The following is a 23,919-nucleotide window of genomic DNA, read 5'->3' as shown; positions in this document are numbered from 1 at the left end:
GATGTAATAGAGACAAATAATTCAAGTTTGGTTGTTTGCTGCAGGACAAGAACTCTTTAGAACACAGGCTTAAACTGAGTTAGCTAACACTAGACAAAAAAAACAGCCTCCTGACAATCTGGTTTTAAGAAACTGAGGGTGAAAAAGTAGAGAAAATCAAAAGTATTAAATGGGTATTACCTACAAGCTTTTTCTTCTCCCTCTTTCCCCAACCCCACCCCATCTGGGAGCTGATACCTTCTCCAATTGCATGCTCCTCAAAACAGGAAAAACCCAAATCCCTGACTTTTTGTCCCACACCCATGAGATGATTTCACAGTAAGTAATCACAGGCCATCTTACAAAGGGGCAATCAGGGTAACCAGGGAAAAAAGAAGGAGTTTCATCTGAAAAGTCACATAGGCACCTGAGACATAGAAGACAGATACCCAAAGGCTAAAGCTCTGGGAATTAAGGAATAAGTGGGACATTGTGGCCAGCAGGAGCAGGGAAGTCATTGTACCCCTGTACTCAGCACTGGTTAGGCCACACCTTGAGTCCTGTGTCCAGTTCTGGGCCCCTCAGTTTAAGAAGGACACTGAGATTCTTGAACATGTCCAGAGAAGGGCAACGAGGCTGGGGAGAGGCCTTGAGCACAGCCCTGTGAGGAGAGGCTGAGGGAGCTGGGGTTGCTTAGCCTGGAGAAGGCTCAGGGGAGACCTTCTTGCCCTCTACAACTACCTGAAGGGAGGTTGTAGCCAGGTGGGGGTTGGTCTCTTCTCCCAGGCAACCAGCACCAGAACAAGAGGACACAGTCTCAAACTGCACCAGGGGATGTTTAGGCTGGAGGTGAGGAGAAAGTTCTTCCCAGAGAGAGTTGCTGGCCCTTGGCATGTGCTGTCCAGGGAGGTGGTAGAGTCACCATCCCTGGAGGTATTCAAAAAGGGATTGAAGGTGGCACTTGGTGCCACGGTTTAGTAGTCATGAGGTGTTGGGTGACAGGCTGGACTTGATGATCTTTGAGGTCTTATTGATTCTATGATTCATCACTGCACACTAGCCACCTCCCAGACTAGGAGCACCTGAGCAAGGAGTCTGAGAAACTGAAGTGACAATTTTATAGTGCTCTTCCTCACAAAGTACTTGTTCAGAGGCATGAGAAATGCAAACGAACAACCTGCCTTCATCACTTTCAAGAGATGACAATGGTGCACACCAAAGGTCTCTGAGACATTCCCTATATTCATCCTATGCATCTATACAGCACTCTGCTCACTTCTTGAACTTTGACAGGAAAACTCCACTCTAAAGCAAGACTCACACTGAGTTTATTAATTACACCACAAATCAGTTTTCACAGCATCCTGCATTTCAGTTTCTGGACCTATATCCGGAGGAAGCTGCGCAGCTTGGGGAACACTTTCAGTGCATTCTGGGTAGTTGTTTCTATCACTTCTTCGACTGGAAGTCCTTTAATTTTGGCAACATATTCTGCAGCAATGTAAATGTTTTTTGGTTCATTTCTCACCTGAAAACAAAGTAACAAAAATTAGCCAGACCAAAGTGCAGATCCCCACAGGCAACAGGTGTTTCAGAGTCAGTGCCCCCTGACACAACTTCAGTCATCCTTTGGCATGTGAGCCAGAGAAATCACATGGATCCCTTCTTACTGGATTATCTTCCCCTTTGCCCATTCCTGGAAATTATTACTGGGACACCAAGTTGTTCATCTAAAAGTTTCACTTGCCACCTTGGTGAGGGTTTGGAGCACAAGTCCTGTGAGGAGAGGCTGAGGGAGCTGGGGTTGTCCAGCCTGGAGGAGGCTCAAGGGAGACCTGATTGCTCTCTACAACTCCCTGAAGGGAGGTTGTAGCCAGGAAGGGGTTGGTCTCTTCTCCCAGGCAACCAGCACCAGAACAAGAGGACACAGTCTCGTGCTGTGCCAGGGGAGGTTTAGGGTTTAGGCTGGATGTTAGGAAGAAGTTGTTCACAGAAAGAGAGATTGGCCATTGGAATGTGCTGCCCAGGGAGGTGGTGGAGTCACCATCCCTGGAGGTGTTTTGGAAGGGACTGGATGGGGTGTTTGGTGCTATGGTTTAGTTGATGAGATGGTGTTGGGTGATAGGTTGGACTCAATGATCTCAAAGGTCTCTTCCAACCTGGTTAATTCTATTCTATTCTATTCTATTCTATTCTATTCTATTCTATTCTATTCTATTCTATTCTATTCCATTCCATTCCATTCCATTCCATTCCATTCCATTCCAATGCTATGTTATTCTATTCTATTCTCTTCTATTCTATTCTATTCTATTCCTATTCTACTCTATTTTCATGCTTACACTACTTAACTCTCCAGTGCCAGTAACTGACCTGCATGAGTGGTGGGTTTGGATGTACATACACAGAAGTCCCTCCTCTCATCATTTACCTGTTTTTCAGGCCCCAGAGCAGGAGAGTCAGTTTCCAAGCACATACTTTCCAGAGGTAGCAGTTTCACAAGCTTCTGCTTCTTGGAAGAAAATAAGACAGCTATTGAATGCTTCATGCACTTAGACATGTGCACACACAAAAAAATGGATGAAGAGAGGATATGGTCTGTGTTTAAAAGGAATGGGAAAATACTTTATTGCCACTGCATTTTATCAACAGTTTCAGAATGGAAGCAAGAATACCATGAGTTGCTCACCTTGAGTACTTTGTCCAGTTCTGGCCCCCTCAGTTTAAGAAGGACATTGAGACTCTTGAACATGTCCAGAGAAGGGCAACAAGGCTGGGGAGAGGCCTTGAGCACAGCCCTGTGAGGAGAGGCTGAGGGAGCTGGGGTTGCTTAGCCTGGAGAAGAGGAGGCTCAGGGGAGACCTTACTGCTCTCTACAACTACCTGAATGGAGGTTGTAGCCAGGTGGGGATCAGTCTCTTCTCCCAGGCAACCAGCACCAGAACAAGAGGACACAGTCTCAAGCTGCACCAGGGGAGATTTAGGCTGGAGGTGAGGAGACAGTTCTTCACAGGGAGAGTTGTTAGCCATTGGAATGTGCTGCCCAGGGAGGTGGTGGAGTCACCATCCCTGGAGGTGTTCAAGAGGGGATTGGATGTGGCACTTGGTGCCATGATTTAGTCATGAGGTCTGTGGTGACAGATTGGACTTGATGATCTTTGAGCTCTCTTTCAACCTTGGTGATTCTGTGAAGTCCCTTTAAATTAGGGTGATCCTGTTTTCTAACTATCTAAGAGCACTACTATCTGAACACTGAATCCATTGTGATTTATTAAATCATAGTTAAACTGTACAACATACCCTATCTTTAGAGTTGCCAATGCAACTTTAATTTGCTATTTTCCTGAGTGTATATATATATATATATATAAATATTTGTGTACCTTTTTCCAATATCTGTTTTTTACCCCTCAAGTCCACTTTGCTTTCCTTTCTCCAAGCCCCTAACTCAGCCCTAGCTATATCCATCTCTGACACACACCCCCTCCACTTGAGTTGTGCTCTTTTTCTTTCTTACATTTCCTGGGCTTATCACAGAAAGTATTGATGGTGTAAGACAGAAACGGACTGCCACCCAAAGATAAGAAGTTAGCATAGCTTGCAGCAGCCCAGATATTAAAAGAGCAGTCTTCCCAATTCAAAGGCTGAACCTGACCAACATCATCTTTAAGCAATTTAGCTGCTTCACTGCTGGGTGCACCTTGTGATAATCAACGTGTTTTCAAAGGTCTGTAACTCAGACAATCATGAAGAAACTTCTTTTTGGACAGAAAGTGCCAAAGCACTGAGATAGAAACTAATTTTTTTCCATGTCATGTCACTAGTCTAAAACAATACTGTGACAGAAACTTCCAAAGAAGAATTCACCAGAAATGAGGGGAAAAAAAATGCCTATTTTCTTAACCCGTGTTTCTCAGGAACAGTTGGAACTGTTTCAGCCTAAATTTCCACCCAGAGGTCTAACTAAGGCAAAGCCCCAGACAGAAATGTAGCCAAAGTGAAAATGTGCAATGCCAGAAGCAACTGAAATGCCTATTGAGGAGTATCAGGTGACAGCAACCGTACATGAGTACTACCAGTCCCACTTCAAACGCTACAGACTTAAACAATAAGCCTGTTCTTCAACTGCACTGTGAAAATAGTCAAGATTGCCATCATAAGCTGTCAACAAGTCCCCAAGCTGCCTGCAATCCCCAAGCACCAAGAAGGAAAGCCCTTTAAATAATACCTGTTCACTCCTTATAATGGAAGGAGGAATGGAGAAGAAATATCCAGCTTTCACCCCTTCCATCGCTACAGATGGCTTCCCATCAAATGCATGGAGCAACACTTTTGCAGCACCTCAAAGAAAAGAAGCAAATCCAATCACTGCCAGTGTTTATAGTAGAATTCTGCAGTGTCAGCTTCCATGGGGACCTTGGTCCCACAAAGAACAAATCAAGAATCTCTGCACCATTCCTCCCAAGTTTCATGTACACAAGCTTATTGGAATGGGCTGACTGAGGAGGCAGTGGAGTCACCATCACTGGAAGTGTTTAAAATAAGACTGGATGGAGCACTTAGTGCCATGGTTTAGTTAATTAAATGGTGTTGGGTAGGTTGGTCTTGATGATCTTGAAGGTTTTTTCCAACCTGGTTAATTCAATTCAATTCAATTCAATTCAATTCAATTCAATTCAATTCAATTCAATTCAATGAAATTCTATTCTATTCTATTCTATTCTATCCTATGCTATGCTATGCTATTCTATTCTATTCTATTCTATTCTATTCTATTCTATTCTATGCAATTCTATTCTATGCAATTCCATTCCATTCCATGTCAGGACATGGCATAACTCACAGAACTCTGTTGACAAAAGCCATGACATAGAAAGTGCATTAAAGATATACCTTGCTCCTTTAGGAGATTAATGGTTGGTCTTCCTGCTGAGCGTGAATGAACGTTTCTGCACAGAAAAAAAAAGGCCCAGCATTAGGAAATCATTTGAAATACTCTTTTTCCCCCAACACAGTATCACAGGATCACCAAGGCTGGAAGAGACCTCAAAGATCATTGAGTCCAACCTGTCACCACGGACCTCATAACTAGACCATGGCACCAAGTGCCACGTCCAATCCCCTCTTGAATACATCCAGGGACGGTGACTCCACCACCTCCCTGGGCAGCACATTCCAATGACGAACGACTCTCTCTGGGAAGAACTTTCTCCTCACCTCCAGCTGAAACTTCCCCTGGTGCAGTTTGATACTGTGTCCTCTTGTTCTGGTGCTGGTTGCCTGAGAGAAGAGACCAACCCCTTCCTGGCCACAACCACCTTTCAGGTAGTTGTAGAGAGCAATGAGGTCTCCCCTGAGCCTCCTCTTCTCCAGGCTAAACAACCCCAGCTCCCTCAGCCTCTCCTCACAGGGCTGTGCTCAAGGCCTCTCCCCAGCCTCGTTGCCCTTCTCTGGACACGTTCAAGTGTCTCGATGTCCTTCCTAAACTGAGGGGCCCAGAACTGGACACAGGACTCAAGGTGTGGCCTAACCAGTGCAGAGTACAGGGGCAGAATGACTTCCCTGCTCCTGCTGGCCACACTGTTCCTGATGCAGGCCAGGATGCCATTGGCCTTCTTGGCCACCTGGGCACACTGATGGCTCATGTTTAGGCAGCTGTCAATCAGCACCCCCAGGTCCCTCTCTGTTTGGGAGCTCTCCAGCCACTCTGACCCCAGCCTGTAGCTCTGCATGGGGTTGTTGTGGCCAAAGTGCAGCACCTGGCACTTGGACTTGTTGAATGCCATCCTGTTGGACTCTGCCCATCTGTCCAGTCGGTCGAGGTCCCTCTGCAGAGCCCTTCTACCCTCTAACTGACCAACATCTGCTCCCAACACAAAGGAACTAACAGCAACTCGAGAAGAAAATAATTAATCTGCATTACACCTTTTATCAAGCAAAAATCTAAAGACATTATATGGCTCATTTTAGCTACAGTGAAGATAGAGCAACAACACAGTAAGGGCAGGAACACAGAAGACCACTGTATTCAAATGGAAACATACGGAAAATTCTATCATGAAGCCTCTGCCTCACAACTTTATCACCTGTCAAATCTAAGGATTCATCTACTACTGGTTTTAGTGATTTCATGTGGGTTTACATGAAGATTCCTACAACCTGACATTTGGCAAAAATACTGCAGATTCTTTTTTAGTTTAACAAGGTCTTTGTTATTACTCCTCACCTTGTGTTTTAAGGGCTTTTAAAGTAACAGCATTGGTTAGGCCACACCTTGAGTACTTTGTCCAGTTCTAGGCCACTCAATTTAAGGACACTGAGACACTTGAACGTGTCCAGAGAAGGGCAATGAGGCTGGGGAGAGGTCTGGAGCACAGCCCTGCGAGGAGAGGCTGAGGGAGCTGGGGTTGCTTAGCCTGGAGAAGAGGAGGCTCAGGGGAGACCTTCTTGCTCTCTACAACTACCTGAAGGCAGGTTGTAGCCAGGTGGGGATCAGTCTCTTCTCCCAGGCAACCAGCACCAGAACAAGAGGACACAGTCTCAAGCTGTGCTAGGGGAAGTTTAGGCTGGAGGTGAGGAGAAAGTTCTTCACAGAAAGAGTAATTGGCCACTGGAATGTGCTGCCCAGGGAGGTGGTGGAGTCCCCATCCCTGGAGGTGTTCAAAAAGATACTGGACATGGTACTTGAAGCCATGGTTTAGTTAGTCATGAGGTGTTGGCTGGTAGGTTGGACTTGATGATCTCTGAGGTCTTTTCCAACCTTATTCATTCTGTGATTCTATGAACATATTCTCTGATTCTATGATTCAATTTGGAGAATCACAGGATACTAATGCCATATAGGAGGAGTTCTGTGAGTAATTCTAAATCCTGGGAAATATGTCACATGTTACTGAGACGTGGCAAATTCCCCTACTAGTACAAACAAAACCTACAAAGGCAAATCCAGTCGTCTTGCTAGTTCAATCTGCTTGATCAAAACCTGTCTTTGTTCTTCCTTCTCTTCATCTGTGCTGGCAAATCTGGGAGTGAAATCTAGTCCGACCTACAGCACAAGAAGAGAAGATCTTACAGTCTTCATGCTTGACTAAACCACAATACCATAGAGAAAGGCAAAAAATACTTCCAAAGTGCCAGGTATTTCAAAATATATATACACTACACACCAGTTACTAACAAACCTGCTTAACATTTTAATTTGGAACTTGTCTTCTGGGGTTTTATGTTCTATTGATCCAGACTAAAGCTCAAATCTGGATCTTTAAATACAGCTAAAATTTCTGACCTGAACCTGTAGCTTTAGCCTTATCTCAATCAACAAATTATCCATTAATTGTACTTTTTTGATTCAGGCAAAATTTATGCCAACCAAAATCCTTGCTATACAGCACAATTACAACATGGTAAGTTTAGCTTATGAATTTTTGCCCATAGTTGCCCTTTCTGGAGCCAGCACAGAACCAGTTTTAAGCTCCTCTGGTCCCAACACACAAAAAAACACAGATTCTACCCTACAGCTTTCAAGCCTCAGTTACCTTATAAACAAATGTAAGACAGGAGACAACACATGGACACAGGTAGAAAAAAGAACTGTAGAAGTTAGTGAGTGTACTGAAATCATGGCTTAGCCTTACTTTGCAAGGAAGAGGTAGGAAGGCTTTGAATGAGGATAACAACATGACTCAACACTCCATTGTGTCAGAGAACAGGTCAAAAGGCAAAATGGATGTGCTGAGACCCTGGGATTTGGCTGCTGGGTCTGCTGCATTACATAAGAGGACATAGCATAATTATGTAATTCTTCCTACTAAATCCACCAGCATAAATGCCATCTATTTCCTCACAATGAAGGAAAAGAGGGAATCAGACAAATCTATGAAGGCAAGTAGATTAAGAGAATTACAAATCAGACCCAGCACTTGTTGTTCAGACTGACAGCAACACTCACTGCAAAAGCAAACACAAGTATTCAGTAAGTCTTTGTAATTCTGCTGACAGAAGCTGCTGAAGCCACAGACATTTAAGTAACTTATGGCATTCTACTTACTTCTCCGATCCCCACCAATTTATCTTTGTAAAGTTCTATAAGTGGCAATGCAGCATCCAGATCCTGCAAGAACAAATTAAAGATGCAACCTTTACTGCCCTTACATGATGCAAGGAGTATGAAATCGACATTAGGATTAAATTGGGAGTTTCCTTCATTGTCCTTAAATTCTGTACCTCAAAAACTTTCTATCACTGCGGGCTGTGCAGTCACAGAGATCAGAGAAACCTGCAAGGATTTCCCCTCTTTACTTCATGATCCTTCATTTCAAGATACCTTTTGACAGGGGCAGAAGAGATAATTAAAAGAAGGCCCATAATTAAAAGAAGGCCCATAAAAAGTCTGGTAACATCAAATGACTGCAGACAGCGCTCCAGCTTTTTCAGGCTGCGGGCACCAAGGGTCACCTTCCGCTTCCCAAGCTAACAAAGGGACATCTGCAAAGACACGTGTGTGCCCTTTGCTGTAAACAAAGCACCCACTTGGGATTTTAAAACCCTTTCACTGCAGCAATACAGCCAGATGACTCCAGTGAACAATTCTACTTTAGGTTTACAAGTGGATGTGCTAAGAGACCCTGGGATTTGATCCACGGGGTCTGCTCGGTCTGCTCTGTTACAGACACGCAGGGGAAAAACAAAACAACACTGTGCAGATCTTCAGTTAAATTAAGCAGACCAGAGCATTCTGCTGTCTGCCCTGAACAGTTCCTGCAGTGCTTTACAGCTGTTCTAATTTCACTTAGGTTTTACCTTCAAAGTAACACTGCGCTGCTCCCCTGGCAAAGCCTCTTGAACCGGGTGAACTCCCAGGCATGGCCAAACAAACCCTGGGAACCTAGAACAGAATAGAATAGAACAGAACAGAACAGAACAGGTTGGAAGAGACCTTCAAGATCATCAAGTCCAACCCATCATCCAACACCACGTAATAAACTGAACCATGCAACCAAGCACCCCATCCAGTCTCCTCTTATACACCTCCAACGATGGTGACTCCACCTCCTCCTCGGGCAGCATATTCCAAGGGACAATCACTTTCTCTCTGTAGAATTTCCTCCTAACCTCCAGCCTGAACCTCCCCTGGCACAGCTTGAGACTGTGTCCTCTTGTTCTGGTGCTGGTTGCCTGGGAGAAGAGACCAACCCCCGCCTGTCTACAACCTCCCTTCAGGTGGTTGTAGAGAGCAGTAAGGTACCTGTCCCTAGACGCGGTACAGGAATCAGTACCGTGAGAGACCACCAAAAAACCCAAGCGTAAGTGAAAAATAAATAGTTAGCCTGACATAAGGATAGGGCACCCTCTTCCCACGCCGCCAGTCGCTCCCGCCGAGGTGCGGACCCGGGTTGGCGGCGCCGGATCCCACCTCGCCGGCTTCGCACCTCTCCGACAGCGCCACGACGCTCTGGAACTCCCCCGCCTGCTCCGACACCACCACCAGCGCCGACACCGCCGCCTGCGGCAAGAAACCCCCCACCCCACTGAGACCGGGCCCGACCAGGCGGTGGGGTCGGGGAGGAGCGGGAAGAGGGTCGCCGCCACCAGCCTCACCTGCTCCGCCGCCCGCACTACAGTCGCCACGTCCTGCACAGGGACACGCGCCACCTTAGCACCGAGGCGGCGCGCGCCCCTCACCCCGGCAGCGCCCCGCGACCCGGCAGCGCGATTCCCCCCCCGGCAGCGCGATTCCCCCCCCGGCAGCGCGATTCCCCCCCCCGGCAGCGCCCCGCGACCCGGCAGCGCGATTCACCCCCCGGCAGCGCGATTCCCCCACTGGCAGCGCGCCCCCCCGAGGCAGCGCGATTCTCCCCCCCGGCAGCGCACCCCCCCGGCAGCGCGATTCCCCTACTGGCAGCGCGATTTCCCCACTGGCAGCGCGATTCCCCCACTGGCAGCGCGATTCCCCCACTGGCAGCGCGCCCCCCCGAGGCAGCGCGATTCACCCCCCCGACAGCGCACCCCCCCGGCAGCGCGATTCTCTCCCCCCGGCAGCGCCCCGCTCCCCGGCAGCGCGATTCCCCCCCCGGCAGCGCGTCCCCTCGGCGCCTCACCGTTCGGAAGCAGGGCGCTGCGAGGTGGCAGTGACAGTCCACGGGCCCCGTCACCGCCGCCATGGCGCGCACCCAGCTGAGGGGAAAAGGCGGAGACGCCACGGGTTCTGCTTCCGGGCCGGCATTTTTCCTGCGTCCGAGGCGGGAAATGGCGGCGGGCCCAGCCGTGCCGCTGTTGTTGCCTCCGCCGCCGGGGGAGAAGGGCGCTGGGCCGCCGCCCAGCCCGGCCGCCGCCGCCGCCCCGCAGGACGCGCGGGTGCGGTGCTGCTCGCGGCGCGGCCTGGGCGAGCTGATGGCGCTCTGTAAGCCCTTCGTGCGGGCCCTGGCCCAGGGGCAGCAGGGCGAGTCCGCCGCGGCGGGAGACGCGTTCTGGGTGAGGCTGAAGGGGGAGGCCTGCTCGTACTGTCTCTGAGCACTTGTGTCTGATCCCGCCTGGGACACGGCACGGAGCTGGGGCGCTCCAGCTGTGCCCCAAGGATTGCTTCTCAGGGTCTCCCGTCTCTTGCAGAACTTCGAAACAGCGATGCGGGAGAACGTTACCATTAATGGGCAACCCTGGGAGGAGACATCGGGGGATAACGATCTGTACAGCGGTACGCGTTGGGTTTCGTTAATCTACGGCTGGATGGGTTTGGTTGGTTTGGTTTGGATTCTGCATGTGGTATTTTTGATTGAGCGGTTTTCCCCCTCGCATTCTGTGATAGTAAGGATGCTCAGGGTGCAGGTAAAGATTGAGCAGCTTTCCCCCTCGCATTCTGTGACAGTAAGGATGCTCAGGGTGCAGGTAAAGATTGAGCAGCTTTCCCCCTCGCATTCTGTGACAGTAAGGATGCTCAGGGTGCAGGTAAAGATTGAGCAGTTTCCCCCTCGCATTCTGTGACAGTAAGGATGCTCAGGGTGCAGGTAAAGATTGAGCAGTTTCCCCCTCGCATTCTGTGACAGTAAGGATGCTCAGGGTGCAGGTAAAGATTGAGCAGTTTCCCCCTCACATTCTGTGACAGTAAGGATGCTCAGGGTGCAGGTAAAGATTGAGCAGTTTCCCCCTCGCATTCTGTGACAGTAAGGATGCTCAGGGTGCAGGTAAAGATTGAGCAGCTTTCCCCCTCGCATTCTGTGACAGTAAGGATGCTCAGGGTGCAGGTAAAGATTGAGCAGCTTTCCCCCTCGCATTCTGTGACAGTAAGGATGCTCAGGGTGCAGGTAAAGATTGAGCAGCTTTCCCCCTCGCATTCTGTGACAGTAAGGATGCTCAGGGTGCAGGTAAAGATTGAGCAGCTTTCCCCCTCGCATTCTGTGACAGTAAGGATGCTCAGGGTGCAGGTAAAGATTGAGCAGTTTCCCCCTCGCATTCTGTGACAGTAAGGATGCTCAGGGTGCAGGTGAAGCCAAACTCTAGCTCTGATGTGCCCATGTAAAGGTCTGAAGTTCTGCACTACAGGAGCACGGTTCTTTCAGGGCAGTATTCATAAACAAATGGAACCAAGAGGTGTAGAGACCTGTGACCAAGAGAAGAGGGGAAGGGAAAAGTGCTTTACTTGAAGGACTACTGCATGTTTGATACTGTTGAGATTCTTCTAAATCTTGAGGCACAAGTTCCAGCTGTCAATAGTATGGTGACTTAAATCTGCTCTTGGTTGCTAGAGAAAACTAGCTTAGAAACTACTGAAATATCTGATATTCACATGGAAAAGCAAAGCTTTAACCAAGTTTAATGGCAGCTGCCTTACTATAGGAAGCTCTTAGAAAGTCAGTATTTCAAAGCAAGAGCTCTTTATCTGGGAAGCTAGGAAAGAGTGTGTTCTATTTCATCAGCTTCACCTAGCAGAATAAAGGTGATCTATTTTTAAAGCTAGAACACAGCAGTGGGATCCAAGTCATAGAATCATAGAATCAACAAGGTTGGAAAAGACCATCAGGTCCAACCTGTCACCCAAGACCTCAAGACTGCTAGACTATGGCACCAAGTGCCACATCCAATCCCCTCTCGAACACCTCCAGGGCTAACAACTCTCTCTGTGAAGTCCAGATGCTTCTCATCTTCTCTGGGCAGTCAGTTTCAGTGTTTGACTACCCTAGTGATGAAAATTTTCTTTCCTGTGGCCTACTGGAATTTCCTTTGCTGTAACACACCTGTGCAGCTGCTGTACACCTCTGAGAAGAACCACCTCTCTAGAACCACACCCTGTAGGTAGCTGAGGAGAGCAGTTAAATTACCCTCTAGACTTCTCTAGGCTGAACAACTGGATTTTGAGTGGACTCTTCCCCACCTCCCCCATTCTCACTGGCTGCCTTACCTCAGAAGCACCTGGTCACCATCAAGTTGTGCTTCAGTTTCTGTATTGCCTTACAAGAAGCTCCAGGACAGATCTCTTATCTTCATTGATAACCACGTGTGATTTCTTATTTTAGATCTAAAGCTGTCTTTTTCCTTCTAACTTTGTCTCATTTTTTTTTTTCCCTCATTTTTAATGTGGAAGAATTCCTGTAGGATCTTCATGTGTTTGTGATTTTCAGGTTCCAACATGAAAACCCTTGATGATCAGTTTGAGGAGCTAATAGTGGAGACAACAAGAAAACGTAAGCAGTGGCCTAAGAAGATACTGAAGCATGCTGTCCAAAGATACAAAGCAGAGCAGGAGATGTTGGTGAGTAATCCAAGATGTTCAGAAACCCTGTGCATGTAGTAGCTGCTGACCACATGTGACTTGAAGAAGTAACTCAGCAAATGTTGGTCACTAAGCTCCTTCCCATGGTTGCTTTTGATTCTTTGTCATATAATGAAATTGCTTCTTTGTATTACTTAGTTCTTTGGTAAAATGAGGCATAGAATAGAATAGAGTAGAATTAGCCAGGTTGGAAGAGACCTTCAAGATCATCACATCCAACCTATCATCCAACACCACCTAATCAACTAAACCATGGCACCAAGCACCCCATCAAGTCTCATCCTGAACACCTCCAGGGATGGTGACTCCACCACCTCCTCGGGCAGCCCATTCCAATGGGCAATCACTCTCTCTGTGTAGAACTTCTTCCTAATCTCCAGCCTAAACCTCCCCTGGTGCAGCCTGAGACTGTGTTCTCTTGTTCTGGTGCTGGTTGCCTGGGAGAAGAGACCAACCTCTGCCTGTCTACAACCTCCCTTAAGGTTGTTGTAGACAGCAAGGTCACCCCTGAGTCTTCTCTTCTGATGCTAAGCAACCCCAGCTCCCTCAGCCTCTCCTCACAGGGCTGTGTTCCAAGCCCCTCCCCAGCTTTGTTGCCCTTCTCTGGACACCTTCCAGCAACTCAACATCCTTCCTAAACTGAGGGGCCCAGAACTGGACACAGTACTCAAGGTGTGGCCTAACCAGTGCAGTGTACAGGGGCACAATGACCTCCCTGCTCCTGCTGGCCACAGTCTTCCTGATGCAGGCCAGGATGCCATTGGCCGTATTGGCTGCCTGGGCACACTGCAGGCTCATGTTCATCCTGCCATCGACCAGCACCCCTAGGTCCCTCTCTGCCTGGCCACTCTCCAGCCACTCTGACCCCATAGTGATGTGACTGTGTGACCTGCAGCTGTGGCACAGTTCCTCAAGTTCATCAAGAAGATTGCTTCAACAGGATGACTTGTGATTTACAAGCCCATTTATACCTACTTACCTTCTTAAACCCAGGGTTTTGAAATCCTTGGCTGAAGGCTAATTGTAGTACTAAATGTTATGGTACACACAGATACTACCACATGCAGTTCATGACTTTCAAAAAGATGGCTGTGTTTTCTGAGCACTTCTGTTGGGCCAGGAGGATGAGCAGAGGGCTGGAGCACCTCTCCTGTGAGGACAGACTGAAGGAGTTGGGGCTGTTCAGTCTGGAGAAGAGAAGGCTCTGAGGTGACCTTATTGTGGCCTTCCAGTATCTGAAGGGGGCCTACAAGAAGGCTGGGGAGGGACTTGTCAGGATCTCAGGTAGTGATAGGGCTAGGGGGAATGGAATGAAACTGGAGGTGGGGAGATTCAGGCTGGAGGTGAGGAGGAAGTTCTTCCCCATGAGAGTGGTGGAGCCCTGGACTGGGTTGTCCAGGGAGGTGGTTGGGGCCCCGTCCCTGGAGGTGTTTAAGCCCAGGCTGGATGAGGCTCTGGCCAGGCTGATCTAGTGTGGGGTGTCCGTGCCCATGGCAGGGGGGTTGGAACTAGATGATCCCTGTGGTCCCTTCCAACCCTGACTGATTCTATGAATCTATAATGATTACATTAAGTGAGTACTTTCAGTAAATTAAGGGGGTTAAAAAAAAGGTGGATTAATGAATAGGTGCAGTAATTCCTGGCTTTTGACACCAAGTGTAAAGCAATTTCTGGCCTTAAAAAACCCAGTTCTGTCCTTGGTTGCCAAATTCCTTTCCTACAGTTACATGAGGCCTTTCTTTTGCTTATCTGCTGATTAATTAGGAGACTATGGTGGGGGAAAAAAGGGATGGGGAGGAAAGAGGAGAAAAAGCAATTAAGCACAAATGAAAATTCAGGAAATTTCATGTAACCATATAAAAATAAAACTAGAACTGTGAAGATAATGAAATGCTGGCACAAGTTGTCCAGCAAGACCGTGGAGTCTCCATCCTCAGAGATAATCAAAACCTGACTGGATGCGGCTCTGAGCAATCTGCTCCAGTTGGCCCTGCTATCGGTAGAGGGTTGGACTAGACAATATCTGGAGTTCTTTTCCAGCCTCAGCTGTTCTTGGATTCTGTATTACCTTGGTGATGCTGTGATACTGTGATTTATTCTATTACTGGTTTTGAAAGTTGTTGAAGAGCCTAAGCTGCATTTCTGGGCACTAAAATTGACAAGACAGTAGCTGTTTAGGTTAGCAGGCTTAGAATCATAGAATCAATAAGGCTGGAAAAGACCTCAGAGCACTAAGGTTGGAAAAGACCTCAGAGCACTAAGGTTGGAAAAGACCTCAGAGCAAAAAGGTTGGAAAAGACCTCAGAGATCATCAAGTCCAACCTATAACCCAACACTTCCTGAGTTCTAAACCCTGGCTCCAAGTGCCACATCCAATCCCCTCTTGAACACTTCCAGGGATGGTGACTCCACCACCTCCCTGGGCAACACATTCCAGTGGCAAACAACTCTGTGTACTCACTTACAGTAAGTACAAGTGCATGGGTATATGTGTGTCTTAAATCTGAGATACTTTCCTGATGTATATTGCCTTTTGTGTCAATGTAGCAAGCATGCAAAACAAGCAAACAAAATCAAGTACAGTAAAATATGCTACTGCATAGCACCAAGATTTAGCAAGACCTCAGCTTCTTCTGTGAAGGTACTAGTGGTTTCCCTGCTTCTGATTGAGGAAGTTTTATGTTCTTTTTTGACCCTAGCTAATCCTGTGATCCACCTTTTCTAAGAGGAGCTATGAATATGCAGTAATTGACTGCAGTTCATCTAGAGAAATGTATGGTCATCTCCCTGTAATTGCCAAAGCAAGAGATGCTCTTGTAGGCTTGCAGTCAGTACATTGAGGAGAATGCAAGCTATGTTTGTTCTTCTGCTTGGAGCTGTTGCTGTAAACTTGCTAAGATGATGTGTGAACTGTGAAAAATTTGCTCTGGTGAAACTGCAGGGAGGAATAACTAACTTTCTGCTACTTGGTTTTGGTTGAAGAAGGTTGAGGGACAGCTCCTGAAGCAGAGAAGAGTACTGACTTACAGATGATATAACTCATGTTCCCATGTCTTTATCTTGTTTCCTTCTTCCCTGGTGGTCACTTCCAATTCCACCTTTAATATAACCATTAGTTATATTCATTATTTAACTTCTGGTCACAGTTAACTGATGTCACAAGACTCACAGTAGGACCAAAGACCCAGAGAGCCTGGTCTGTAAAGGAGGGAGTTCTTATTCATGCATAAGTAATGGCAGGGCTAGAATGTAGTCATTTGTTTCCCTGTTGTTTTAATGTACCCTTTGTTTGAGTTTGCTGCTCTGTGAAAGGACACTGTGTTTGTGAATGGCTCCTTAGAAGTCAGAGCAGCTCTTTTTCCTCAGTTGTGCAGCAGGTGGCAATGCTTCTTCCAAAACTGCTGGATTTCAGTTTCATTCTCATGCTTTAATAGTGAGAATTCTGTAAACTAAAGCAGGCCTTGGAGACATGTTTGCACTGAGCTTAACTGTGTTAACCAGAGTGCTGCTTCCAGGAACTGAGTAGCTCTAAATTGTACCTCTGCTGTGGTGTTCTTTTACCTTATTCTATCACCAGTTCCTTGTTAATGCCCTTTTCCATTGTTCTGCCTGCAATGTGTATATTCAATGTCTGTTAAACCAAGAAGGTATTTTAGAATCTTTCTCTCTTCTTCTTGATTCTGCAGAAGCTCTACCAACCTTCTGTAGCACCAGAAGACATAAGACCACAGCTTTCCCAAGGTAAAGATTTCATGGGGAGGGCAACTTGTTTACCTTTCTGCCTGCCTGTACATGTTCAAAAAGTTTTCTTTAAATTAGTTTTATATTACTGTTTAAACAGTTTCAATGGCTGGAAGTTTGTAATTACTGAATGTATGGCTGCATCAGTTTGCTGTACCCATTTCTTTTCCAAGTGCTGCCTGCTGATGGGCACTGTACAAGCTGGCTGCTGTGTGGGGGTTAGGTAGAAATTGTCACAGAGCTACTACCCTCAGCAGTGTTTTCTTACTTCTTTCCTTTACTATTGGTGGAGCTGGATGGGGAACTAGATGGGTCACTGACATTATACTTTGACCACATTTGTCTTCCTTTTACATGAATACTAGAAATGCTTCAGTCTCTCTTCCCACCAGTCAGTTTCTTCAGGGAATTGAAAGCAGTTGTGTAGTACTCACTGGGGGCAGTGTTGACTTTCCTAAGTTGCTAAGCAGGCACCACATTTTATCCTAGCATGTATCCTGTCATTTGTAAGGACTGATGGAAAACCAGAACTGCATCCAGCCTCATAAATCTGCTACATGCTTTTGAAAGATTCCAACCTCCACAGCCAGCTGGCAGCCAGGCACTAGTGGTGTCCCCCAGGGATCAGTGTTGGGCTCCATCCTGTTCAATGTCTTTATTGATGATCTGGACAAGGGAATTGAGTCCATCATCAGTAAATTTTCAGATGACATGAAGCTCAGGGCAGGAGTTGAGCTGTTAGAGGATAGGACAGCTCTGCAGAGGGACCTTGCCAGGCTGGACAGATAGGCAGAGTCCAAGGGCATGAGACTGAACACATCTAAGTGCCAGGTTCTACACATTGGCCACAACAACCCCATGCAGTGCTAGAGACTGGGGTCAGAGTGGCTGGAGAGCAGCCAGGCAGAGAGGGAGCTGGGGGTACTGGTAGAGTGTAGGCTGAACATGAGCCAGCAGTGTGCCCAGGTGGCCAAGAAGGCCAATGCCATCTTGGCCTGTATCAGGAATACTGTGGCCAGCAGGAGCAGGGAAGTTATTCTGCCCTGTACTCAGCACTGGTTAGGGGACACCTTGAGTCCTGTGTCCAGTTCTGGGCCCCTCAGTTTAGGAAAGATGTTGAGTTGCTGGAAGGTGTCCAGAGAAGGGCAACAAAGCTGGGGAGGGGTCTGGAGCACAGCCCTGTGAGGAGAGGCTGAGGGAGCTGGGGTTGCTTAGCCTGGAGAAGAGGAGGCTCAGGGGAGACCTTCTTACTGTCTCCAACTCCCTGAAGGGAGGTTGTAGCCAGGTGGGGGTTGGTCTCTTCTCCCAGGCACCCAGCACCAGAACAAGAGGACACAGTCTCAAGCTGTGCCAGGAGAGGTTTAATCTGGAGGTGAGGAAAAAATTCTTCACAGATAGAGTGGTTTGCCATTGGAATGTGCTGCCCAGGGAGGTGGTGGAGTCACCATCACTGGAGGTGTTTAGGAAGAGACTGGGTGAGGCACTTGATGCCATGGTTTAGTTGATTAGATGGTGTTGGGTGATAGGTTGGACTTGATGATCTCAAAGCTCTCTTCCAACCTGGTTAATTCTATCCTACTCTGCAGCAGGTGCCTGGGGTGTGCTTTTTTTGAGTCTGACTAAGAAATCTGAAGTTTTACCTTGCCTTTTGTTAATGATAGAATGACTGAAAGTGACAGAATTCACCAGTGCTGTTCTAAGTTGAAAGATATGGTTACAGAACCCTCACCATGGCTTACTGCACATGCTATAAAGCTGGTGCAAACTGCATGAGGTTCAACAAGTCAAAGTGCAAGGTCCTGCATCTGCGTCAGGCCAATCCTGGACACAATTACAAACTGGGTACAGAGTGGGTTGAGCGTGGCTCTGGAGAAAAGAGGCTTGGGTGTGTTGATTGATGAGAAGCTTACCATGAGCTGGCATTGCACTCCTGCAGTCCAGAAGGCAAATCATATACTAGGCTGTATGGAGAAGAGTGTGGCCAGCAAGAGAGGTGATTCTTCCCCTTCACTCTGCTCTTGTGAGGCTCCCCTTTGAATACTGTGTCCAGTTCTGGTCTTCCCATCATAAAAAGAGCTGTTGGAGCAAGTCCAAAGGGCCACAAAGATGATCCAAGGGCTGGAGCACCTCTGCTGTAAGGATAGGCTGAGGGAGCTGGGGTTGTTCAGCCTAGAGAAGAGGAGACTCCAGGGGGACCATACTGATGTCATTCAATACCTGAAGGAATCCAACAGAAAGGCTGGAGAGGGACTTTTCATAAGGCTGTCTAGCAGTAGGACAAGGGGGAATGGTTTTAAGCTGAGGGAGAACAGGGTTAGACTGGATCTTAGGAAGAGGTTCTTCAGTACAAGGGTAGTGAGACTCTGGAATAGGTTGCCCGGGGAGGCTGTGGATGCCTTCAGCCGGGGGGTGTTGGAGGCCAGGTTGGATGAGGCCTTAAGCAGCCAAGTCTAGTTGGGAGGCATCCCTGCCCATGGCAGGGAGGTTGGAGTAGATGATATCTAAGGTGCCTTCCAGCCTAAGCCATTCTGGGAAGCGTTGGTGTTCAACTTTGGGAACTTAAACTTTATCTTCCAGTTCTTATCCTGCTGACATGCCTTTACTCTGAGCATCGTTTCCTCTTTGTAAACAGGAGTCATTGCTTCCAGCAGTGCCAGCCTGTGCAGCAAAGCAGCCGACAGGAGCAGTAAAAAGCATTGCTTCATGTCTGGGTTTCTTTCAGTTTCTAGTGTCCAGATCTTTAGTCTGATGTGCATCAACTACTTCTTGTGAGTTAGTAACACTTGATGCTTTGTTACTGTTCTTTCAGGTTTGGTAGCAGCAAAGTCCTAGCCAAGATAGCCCAGAGTTTGTGCTGGATTGTAGTATTGTGTAGTCTTTGGGAAGTTTATGTATCTCAGTTTAGCAACTACAGTGGCCAGAAACAAAAAATGTTTAGATTACTCAATACCTTTCATTTCCTTTTTTCATTTCCTTTGTTTTGGAAAGCTTTGAACCCTGAGGAATATAATGCTGTCCATGTCAAGCTGAACTGCAAGCAAATTTCATTTAGCTGTGTGTCAGTCTTTCTGTTTGACTGGAAAAATCTGAGTAATTGGTTTTACTTTTCTCAGTACTTACTTTTCTCAGTACTCTGCTTCATTATAGACTTGTCCTTCTTGTAGAGAATGTCCATACATAGGCATCTGTGGGGTGTTGAAGGAGGCTGCTGGTGGGCTTATTTCCCTTCCAAATTCTGAGTGATGCTGCTTGCTCACATCCATGTCCACACATGAATTTTGTCTGCCTGATCACCACATGGGGCATGAGGACACAGGCATCTGTGGGGTGTTGAAGGAGGCTGCTGGTGGGCTTGTTTCCCTTCCAAATTCTGAGTGATGCTGCTTGCTCACATCCATGTCCACACATGAATTTTGTCTGCCTGATCACCACATGGGGCATGAGGACATAGGCATCTGTGGGGTGTTGAAGGAGGCTGCTGGTGGGCTTGTTTCCCTTCCAAATTCTGAGTGATGCTGCTTGCTCACATCCATGTCCACACATGAATTTTGTCTGCCTGATCACCACATGGGGCATGAGGACATAGGCATCTGTGGGGTGTTGAAGGAGGCTGCTGGTGGGCTTGTTTCCCTTCCAAATTCTGAATGATGCTGCTTGCTCACATCCATGTTCACACGTGAATTTTGTGTTCCTAAACCATGCCCGCTCATCACATTGGGCATGAGGACAGCCAGCGTACCAAAATCCTGTCTTCTGCTGCTTGCTGGCTTTCAGCAGGGGATCACTGTCACCCTGCACTAGAACACAGTGGTTGACTCAAATTATCTTCAGTAGCACTAATGAGGTTGACTGCAAATCAGAGTGCTGTGTTAAACCCTGGAGGAAATGTAAGGGTGTGCGCGCCGTCTGACATCGTATCCTGCTGCAGGCACTGGTGAAACCCTGCAGAAAAATAATAGGAGGGGAGGAGAGGCTGCTTGGTTCTGAGGAGCTTGCTGGCTTATCTGCTGATCTTTAAGGTTTTGTTAATGGGATTTAAGATTGTTGTTAATGTGGCAGTTTTAGGCTGTGCCTTTGAAATTTAGCTGCAGATTTCGAGCAGAAAAGTAGAAAGCTATCAATAAATCACTGCTGGGTGTAAAAAGGAAAACAAAAGATTGTTCTAAACAAATTCATTGGGTGATAATTCATTGGGTCTGGGATAAGGGAAGCTGTATCATAACAATTCTTCACATTTCACTTCCATTCCCATTCCTTTTCTGTTCTCTTCTGGTCTTGGCTGTTTTTGCTTCACCCGGGAGATAACGCTGCTTCTAGCTGGCCTTGAGATAAGCTAAGCCACTGCTCTCTCTCAGCTCCTCTTGGTACAGGGTGGGTCTGGGAAGTTTGGGGGAGGGGGGAGGTTTCAGTGGAGCAGCTTCCCTGGTCTTTTTGACTGGGGGCTGGTTTGTGTTGTTTGCTAATTAGAATAGAATTAACCAGGTTGGAAAAGACCTTTGAGATCATCAAGTCCAAAATAGTAAATATCTGTATAATGTTGTAAATAGAATATTGTAACTCCTGTAGATTTTGTACACATCCATTGCATTCCATTGTAGAGTGTAGTTCTTGCTGGTAAATACAGCTTTTGTTTGCTTCTAACTGAGGTAGTCTGGCTGCAGTTAATGCTGGGAGAAGCTTCAATCCACCATACAGAATCACAGAATCACCAAGGCTGGAAGAGGCCTCAAAGATCATCAAGCCCAACCTGTCACCACAGACCTCATGACCAAACCATGGCACCAAGTGCCACGTCCAGTCTCCTCTTAAACACCTCCAGGGATGGTGACTCCACCACCTCCCTGGGCAGCACATTCCAATGACGAATGACTCTCAGTGAAGAACTTTCTCCTCACCTCAAGTCTAAACCTCCCCTGGTGCAGCTTGAGACTGTGTCCTCTTGTTCTGGTGCTGGTTGCTTGAGAGAAGAGACCAAGTCCCTTCTGGCTACAACCACCCTTCAGGTAGTTGTAGAGAGCAATGAGGTCTCCCCCGAGCCTCCTCTTCTCCAGGCTAAGCAACCCCAGCTCCCTCAGCCTCTCCTCACAGGGCTGTGCTCACGGCCTCTCCCCAGCCTCGTTGCCCTTCTCTGGACACATAGTATTGCAGACAGAGATAGAGAACATGCAGAACTCTTGAATAAAGAGTAAATTAATCATCAAATGCTTGTAAATTAATCATCAAACCCATGTATTGTGTTAGTGATCTTATATTGCCACTGCAATCAAATGCATGCCCTTTTCCCCCAGTATCCTGCACCTGTTGGCTGCATCAGTGTTACTGCAAGCTGCTTTTTCTTTCTCATGAACCCAGCAGAATTAATGAAGTTCAGCTTGTTTACACCAGGTTCCTTTTATTCTTGCTGTTAATGCTTGGTAAGTGAAGCCAGGAGAAAAATGTGAGCTTTGGTGTAAAAGTTGAATTGTTGGAGCTGCAAGATTTTAATGATAATTTTTTTTTTTCCCCTTTAGAACTCTTCTGTCAAATACTGTCTTCCTGCTTCATGTTTTCTGTAAGCTGTAGGTTTTCTGGTGAAGAACTTTGTGGCTTGCTGTAGTTGAGACTGCTAGGCACTGCTGCTTTTTGAGTGGGAAAGAATAGTAGTAGAGAAAAGACAAAACCTGTCAGCCCCAATGCTGTAATCCAAGTGGTGAAGGTTTGAGCTTTAAGGAAGGACTCCACTGCTTTTCTGTCTGATTTTTAAGAAGAAAATAGCAAGTATGGAGAGGAGTGAATAATGTCTCAGAAGTTTCTCTGGGCTTTATCCTGTAGATGCTTACATCGCAGATTTGAAGCAGATGACAGAAATGGTGTTCAAAGACATCGGTGGAGCCATGAAGGTGAGGCCCCTGTGTTCTCCAAGAAGGAAGTGATTTTTGTTTTCTTGATATGATAACAGGTCACAAACCAGGAGCTCTAACTCCTCTGGGTTGTAGTTCAGTACAAAGAAGCCTCTGTGTGTTGTGTTGAGGGAAGTGCATCTTTAGGTTTGGACTGCTGAAGCATTGCCCCCACCCCCACCACGGCAGTGAGGAAGACTGCCCTGTGCCTGCAGGAAGTATTTTTAGCAGACTTTAGAACCTGCAACATCCAAAAAAACCCAAAACATCTTTGGAAGATCTGTACAGCTTCATGTAACACATGACATTTATTACTTCAGTGCCAGCTAAGACATGAACTGTGCTGCAGCACAGAGATGTAACGAAGGAACCTTTAAACTTGGCATACTCTTTGCCTGGCCTGCCAACCCTAGTAAATCTGAGTTCCCAACCTTCACATGCCATCCTACGGTTCATCTCTGCAGACACTGAAGCTTTTGTGCCTGTCAGGATCTAATGAATACATTTCATTCACTGCAGCCATTACTTCTCTCATGTAACTTGAGATTCTTGGGTTTGTTTTTGCAGTCTCTCCCAGCGCTAATAGAAAGAGCAGAAGGTTTTTCCCAAGTGTTAACTTGGCAGCCCACCCTGGAGCTCTGCAGGCTGCGGCAAGAAGTCTTCTCTGCTTGCAAGTTGAAGCAGGAAAATAATGTCCAGAATTATGTGGCACCAGCAGAGGTCACACCAACAGGTGCTGATACCGGGAAAAGTCCTCATGTGCTGCTAAAAAGGAAAAGGACTGCGAGCTCCCCGGAACGGAGACGCTATCCGCTGCGGGCGAAGACTGCTCTCAGGACATGAGTCTCTCATTCAGCATCTTCAGTTTGGAGTCTCACTTCAGTGTGCTCAATGTTTCTTCTTCTTCAGATTGTCTCTCCTCTCTCATACAGTGCTACACATGGGAGCTTCCTTAATTATTTAGCCTGTGATCCTTCTAAATATCTGTGGGTTTACTGTCACCCTGATGGTGTATGAAAGCCATGCGTACCAGTAGCACCTACACCCAGCAAGTGAATTTGCCAGTTAACTCATTTTATGCTCTTTTATTGCAGCATTTAGCTTGAGTCCTCATGCTTCTCAGTCAGAGCACGCCCTTGCTGTGTGTGAGCAGTGAGTAAAACCACCGAGTGCTTATTTATATGTCTAAAGAGGCTGGAGAATGTCTGGTTCTCCTAGGGCACGTTCATTTTTACTCAGTAGGGTGGCCAGTTTTTAATCAATCAGTTTTGAAAGGAATTTACATTGGAGCATCTTGAGAACACCAGCTGGGGATATGTTACAGTCTTCAGAAGATCCACACCCAGACATGACAGTCTTCAGAAGATCCACACCCAGACGTGACATCAGTCCCTGCTAGTCCACCTTTGCTGAGGTTAGGTCGGTTGTGTGTGTTTATAGTTGTGTTTGTTTGGACTTGGATTTATTAGCAGTTGCATTTGTTTTGCCATGTGCTCTTCTCAGCATGGATCTGACCACATTTTGCCATCTGATATTTCATAGAATCCAGTTATGCAG

The 23,919-nt window shown here is 47.0% G+C and overlaps 2 protein-coding genes across 2 annotated transcripts; one reads left to right on the top strand and one right to left on the bottom strand.

Moving 5' to 3' along the window:
- Positions 1–1,250: 1,250 nt before the first annotated feature.
- Positions 1,251–10,163, bottom strand: TATDN3 (TatD DNase domain containing 3). The gene is made up of 10 exons (XM_054169326.1): positions 10,077–10,163; positions 9,577–9,609; positions 9,408–9,481; positions 8,779–8,863; positions 8,027–8,089; positions 6,915–7,024; positions 4,873–4,928; positions 4,208–4,320; positions 2,411–2,488; positions 1,251–1,507 (listed from the first exon to the last, which is right to left on the bottom strand). Exons 1-10 carry the CDS (start codon positions 10,137–10,139, stop codon positions 1,364–1,366), a joined length of 819 nt encoding a protein of 272 aa, XP_054025301.1. The 5' UTR covers positions 10,140–10,163; the 3' UTR covers positions 1,251–1,363.
- Positions 10,138–23,710, top strand: NSL1 (NSL1 component of MIS12 kinetochore complex). Its single transcript, XM_009897532.2, has 6 exons — positions 10,138–10,449; positions 10,585–10,669; positions 12,591–12,721; positions 16,429–16,483; positions 22,295–22,362; positions 22,930–23,710. Exons 1-6 carry the CDS (start codon positions 10,138–10,140, stop codon positions 23,203–23,205), a joined length of 927 nt encoding a protein of 308 aa, XP_009895834.2. The 3' UTR covers positions 23,206–23,710.
- The last annotated feature ends 209 nt before the right edge of the window (positions 23,711–23,919 follow it).

Source organism: Dryobates pubescens, chromosome 2 (assembly GCF_014839835.1).
Source record: "Dryobates pubescens isolate bDryPub1 chromosome 2, bDryPub1.pri, whole genome shotgun sequence".
NCBI classification, from domain to species: Eukaryota; Metazoa; Chordata; class Aves; order Piciformes; family Picidae; genus Dryobates; species Dryobates pubescens.
Note: the sequence above shows the minus strand (reverse complement) of the source record. Positions and strands in the feature narration are given on the sequence as shown.

Excerpts from the sequence above, each read along its gene's own strand:
- NSL1 (XM_009897532.2), top strand. The coding sequence starts at position 10,138 with ATGGCGCGCACCCAGCTGAGGGGAAAAGGCGGAGACGCCACGGGTTCT. Across the intron at positions 12,722-16,428 it reads AAGCAGAGCAGGAGATGTTG|AAGCTCTACCAACCTTCTGT; the intron begins GTGAGTAATCCA and ends TTGATTCTGCAG. Across the intron at positions 16,484-22,294 it reads AAGACCACAGCTTTCCCAAG|ATGCTTACATCGCAGATTTG; the intron begins GTAAAGATTTCA and ends TTTATCCTGTAG.
- TATDN3 (XM_054169326.1), bottom strand. The coding sequence starts at position 10,139 with ATGGCGGCGGTGACGGGGCCCGTGGACTGTCACTGCCACCTCGCAGCG. Across the intron at positions 7,025-8,026 it reads AATTGGTGGGGATCGGAGAA|GTCGGACTAGATTTCACTCC; the intron begins GTAAGTAGAATG and ends CTTGTGCTGTAG. Across the intron at positions 4,929-6,914 it reads AGACGACTGGATTTGCCTTT|AAACGTTCATTCACGCTCAG; the intron begins GTAGGTTTTGTT and ends TTTTCTGTGCAG.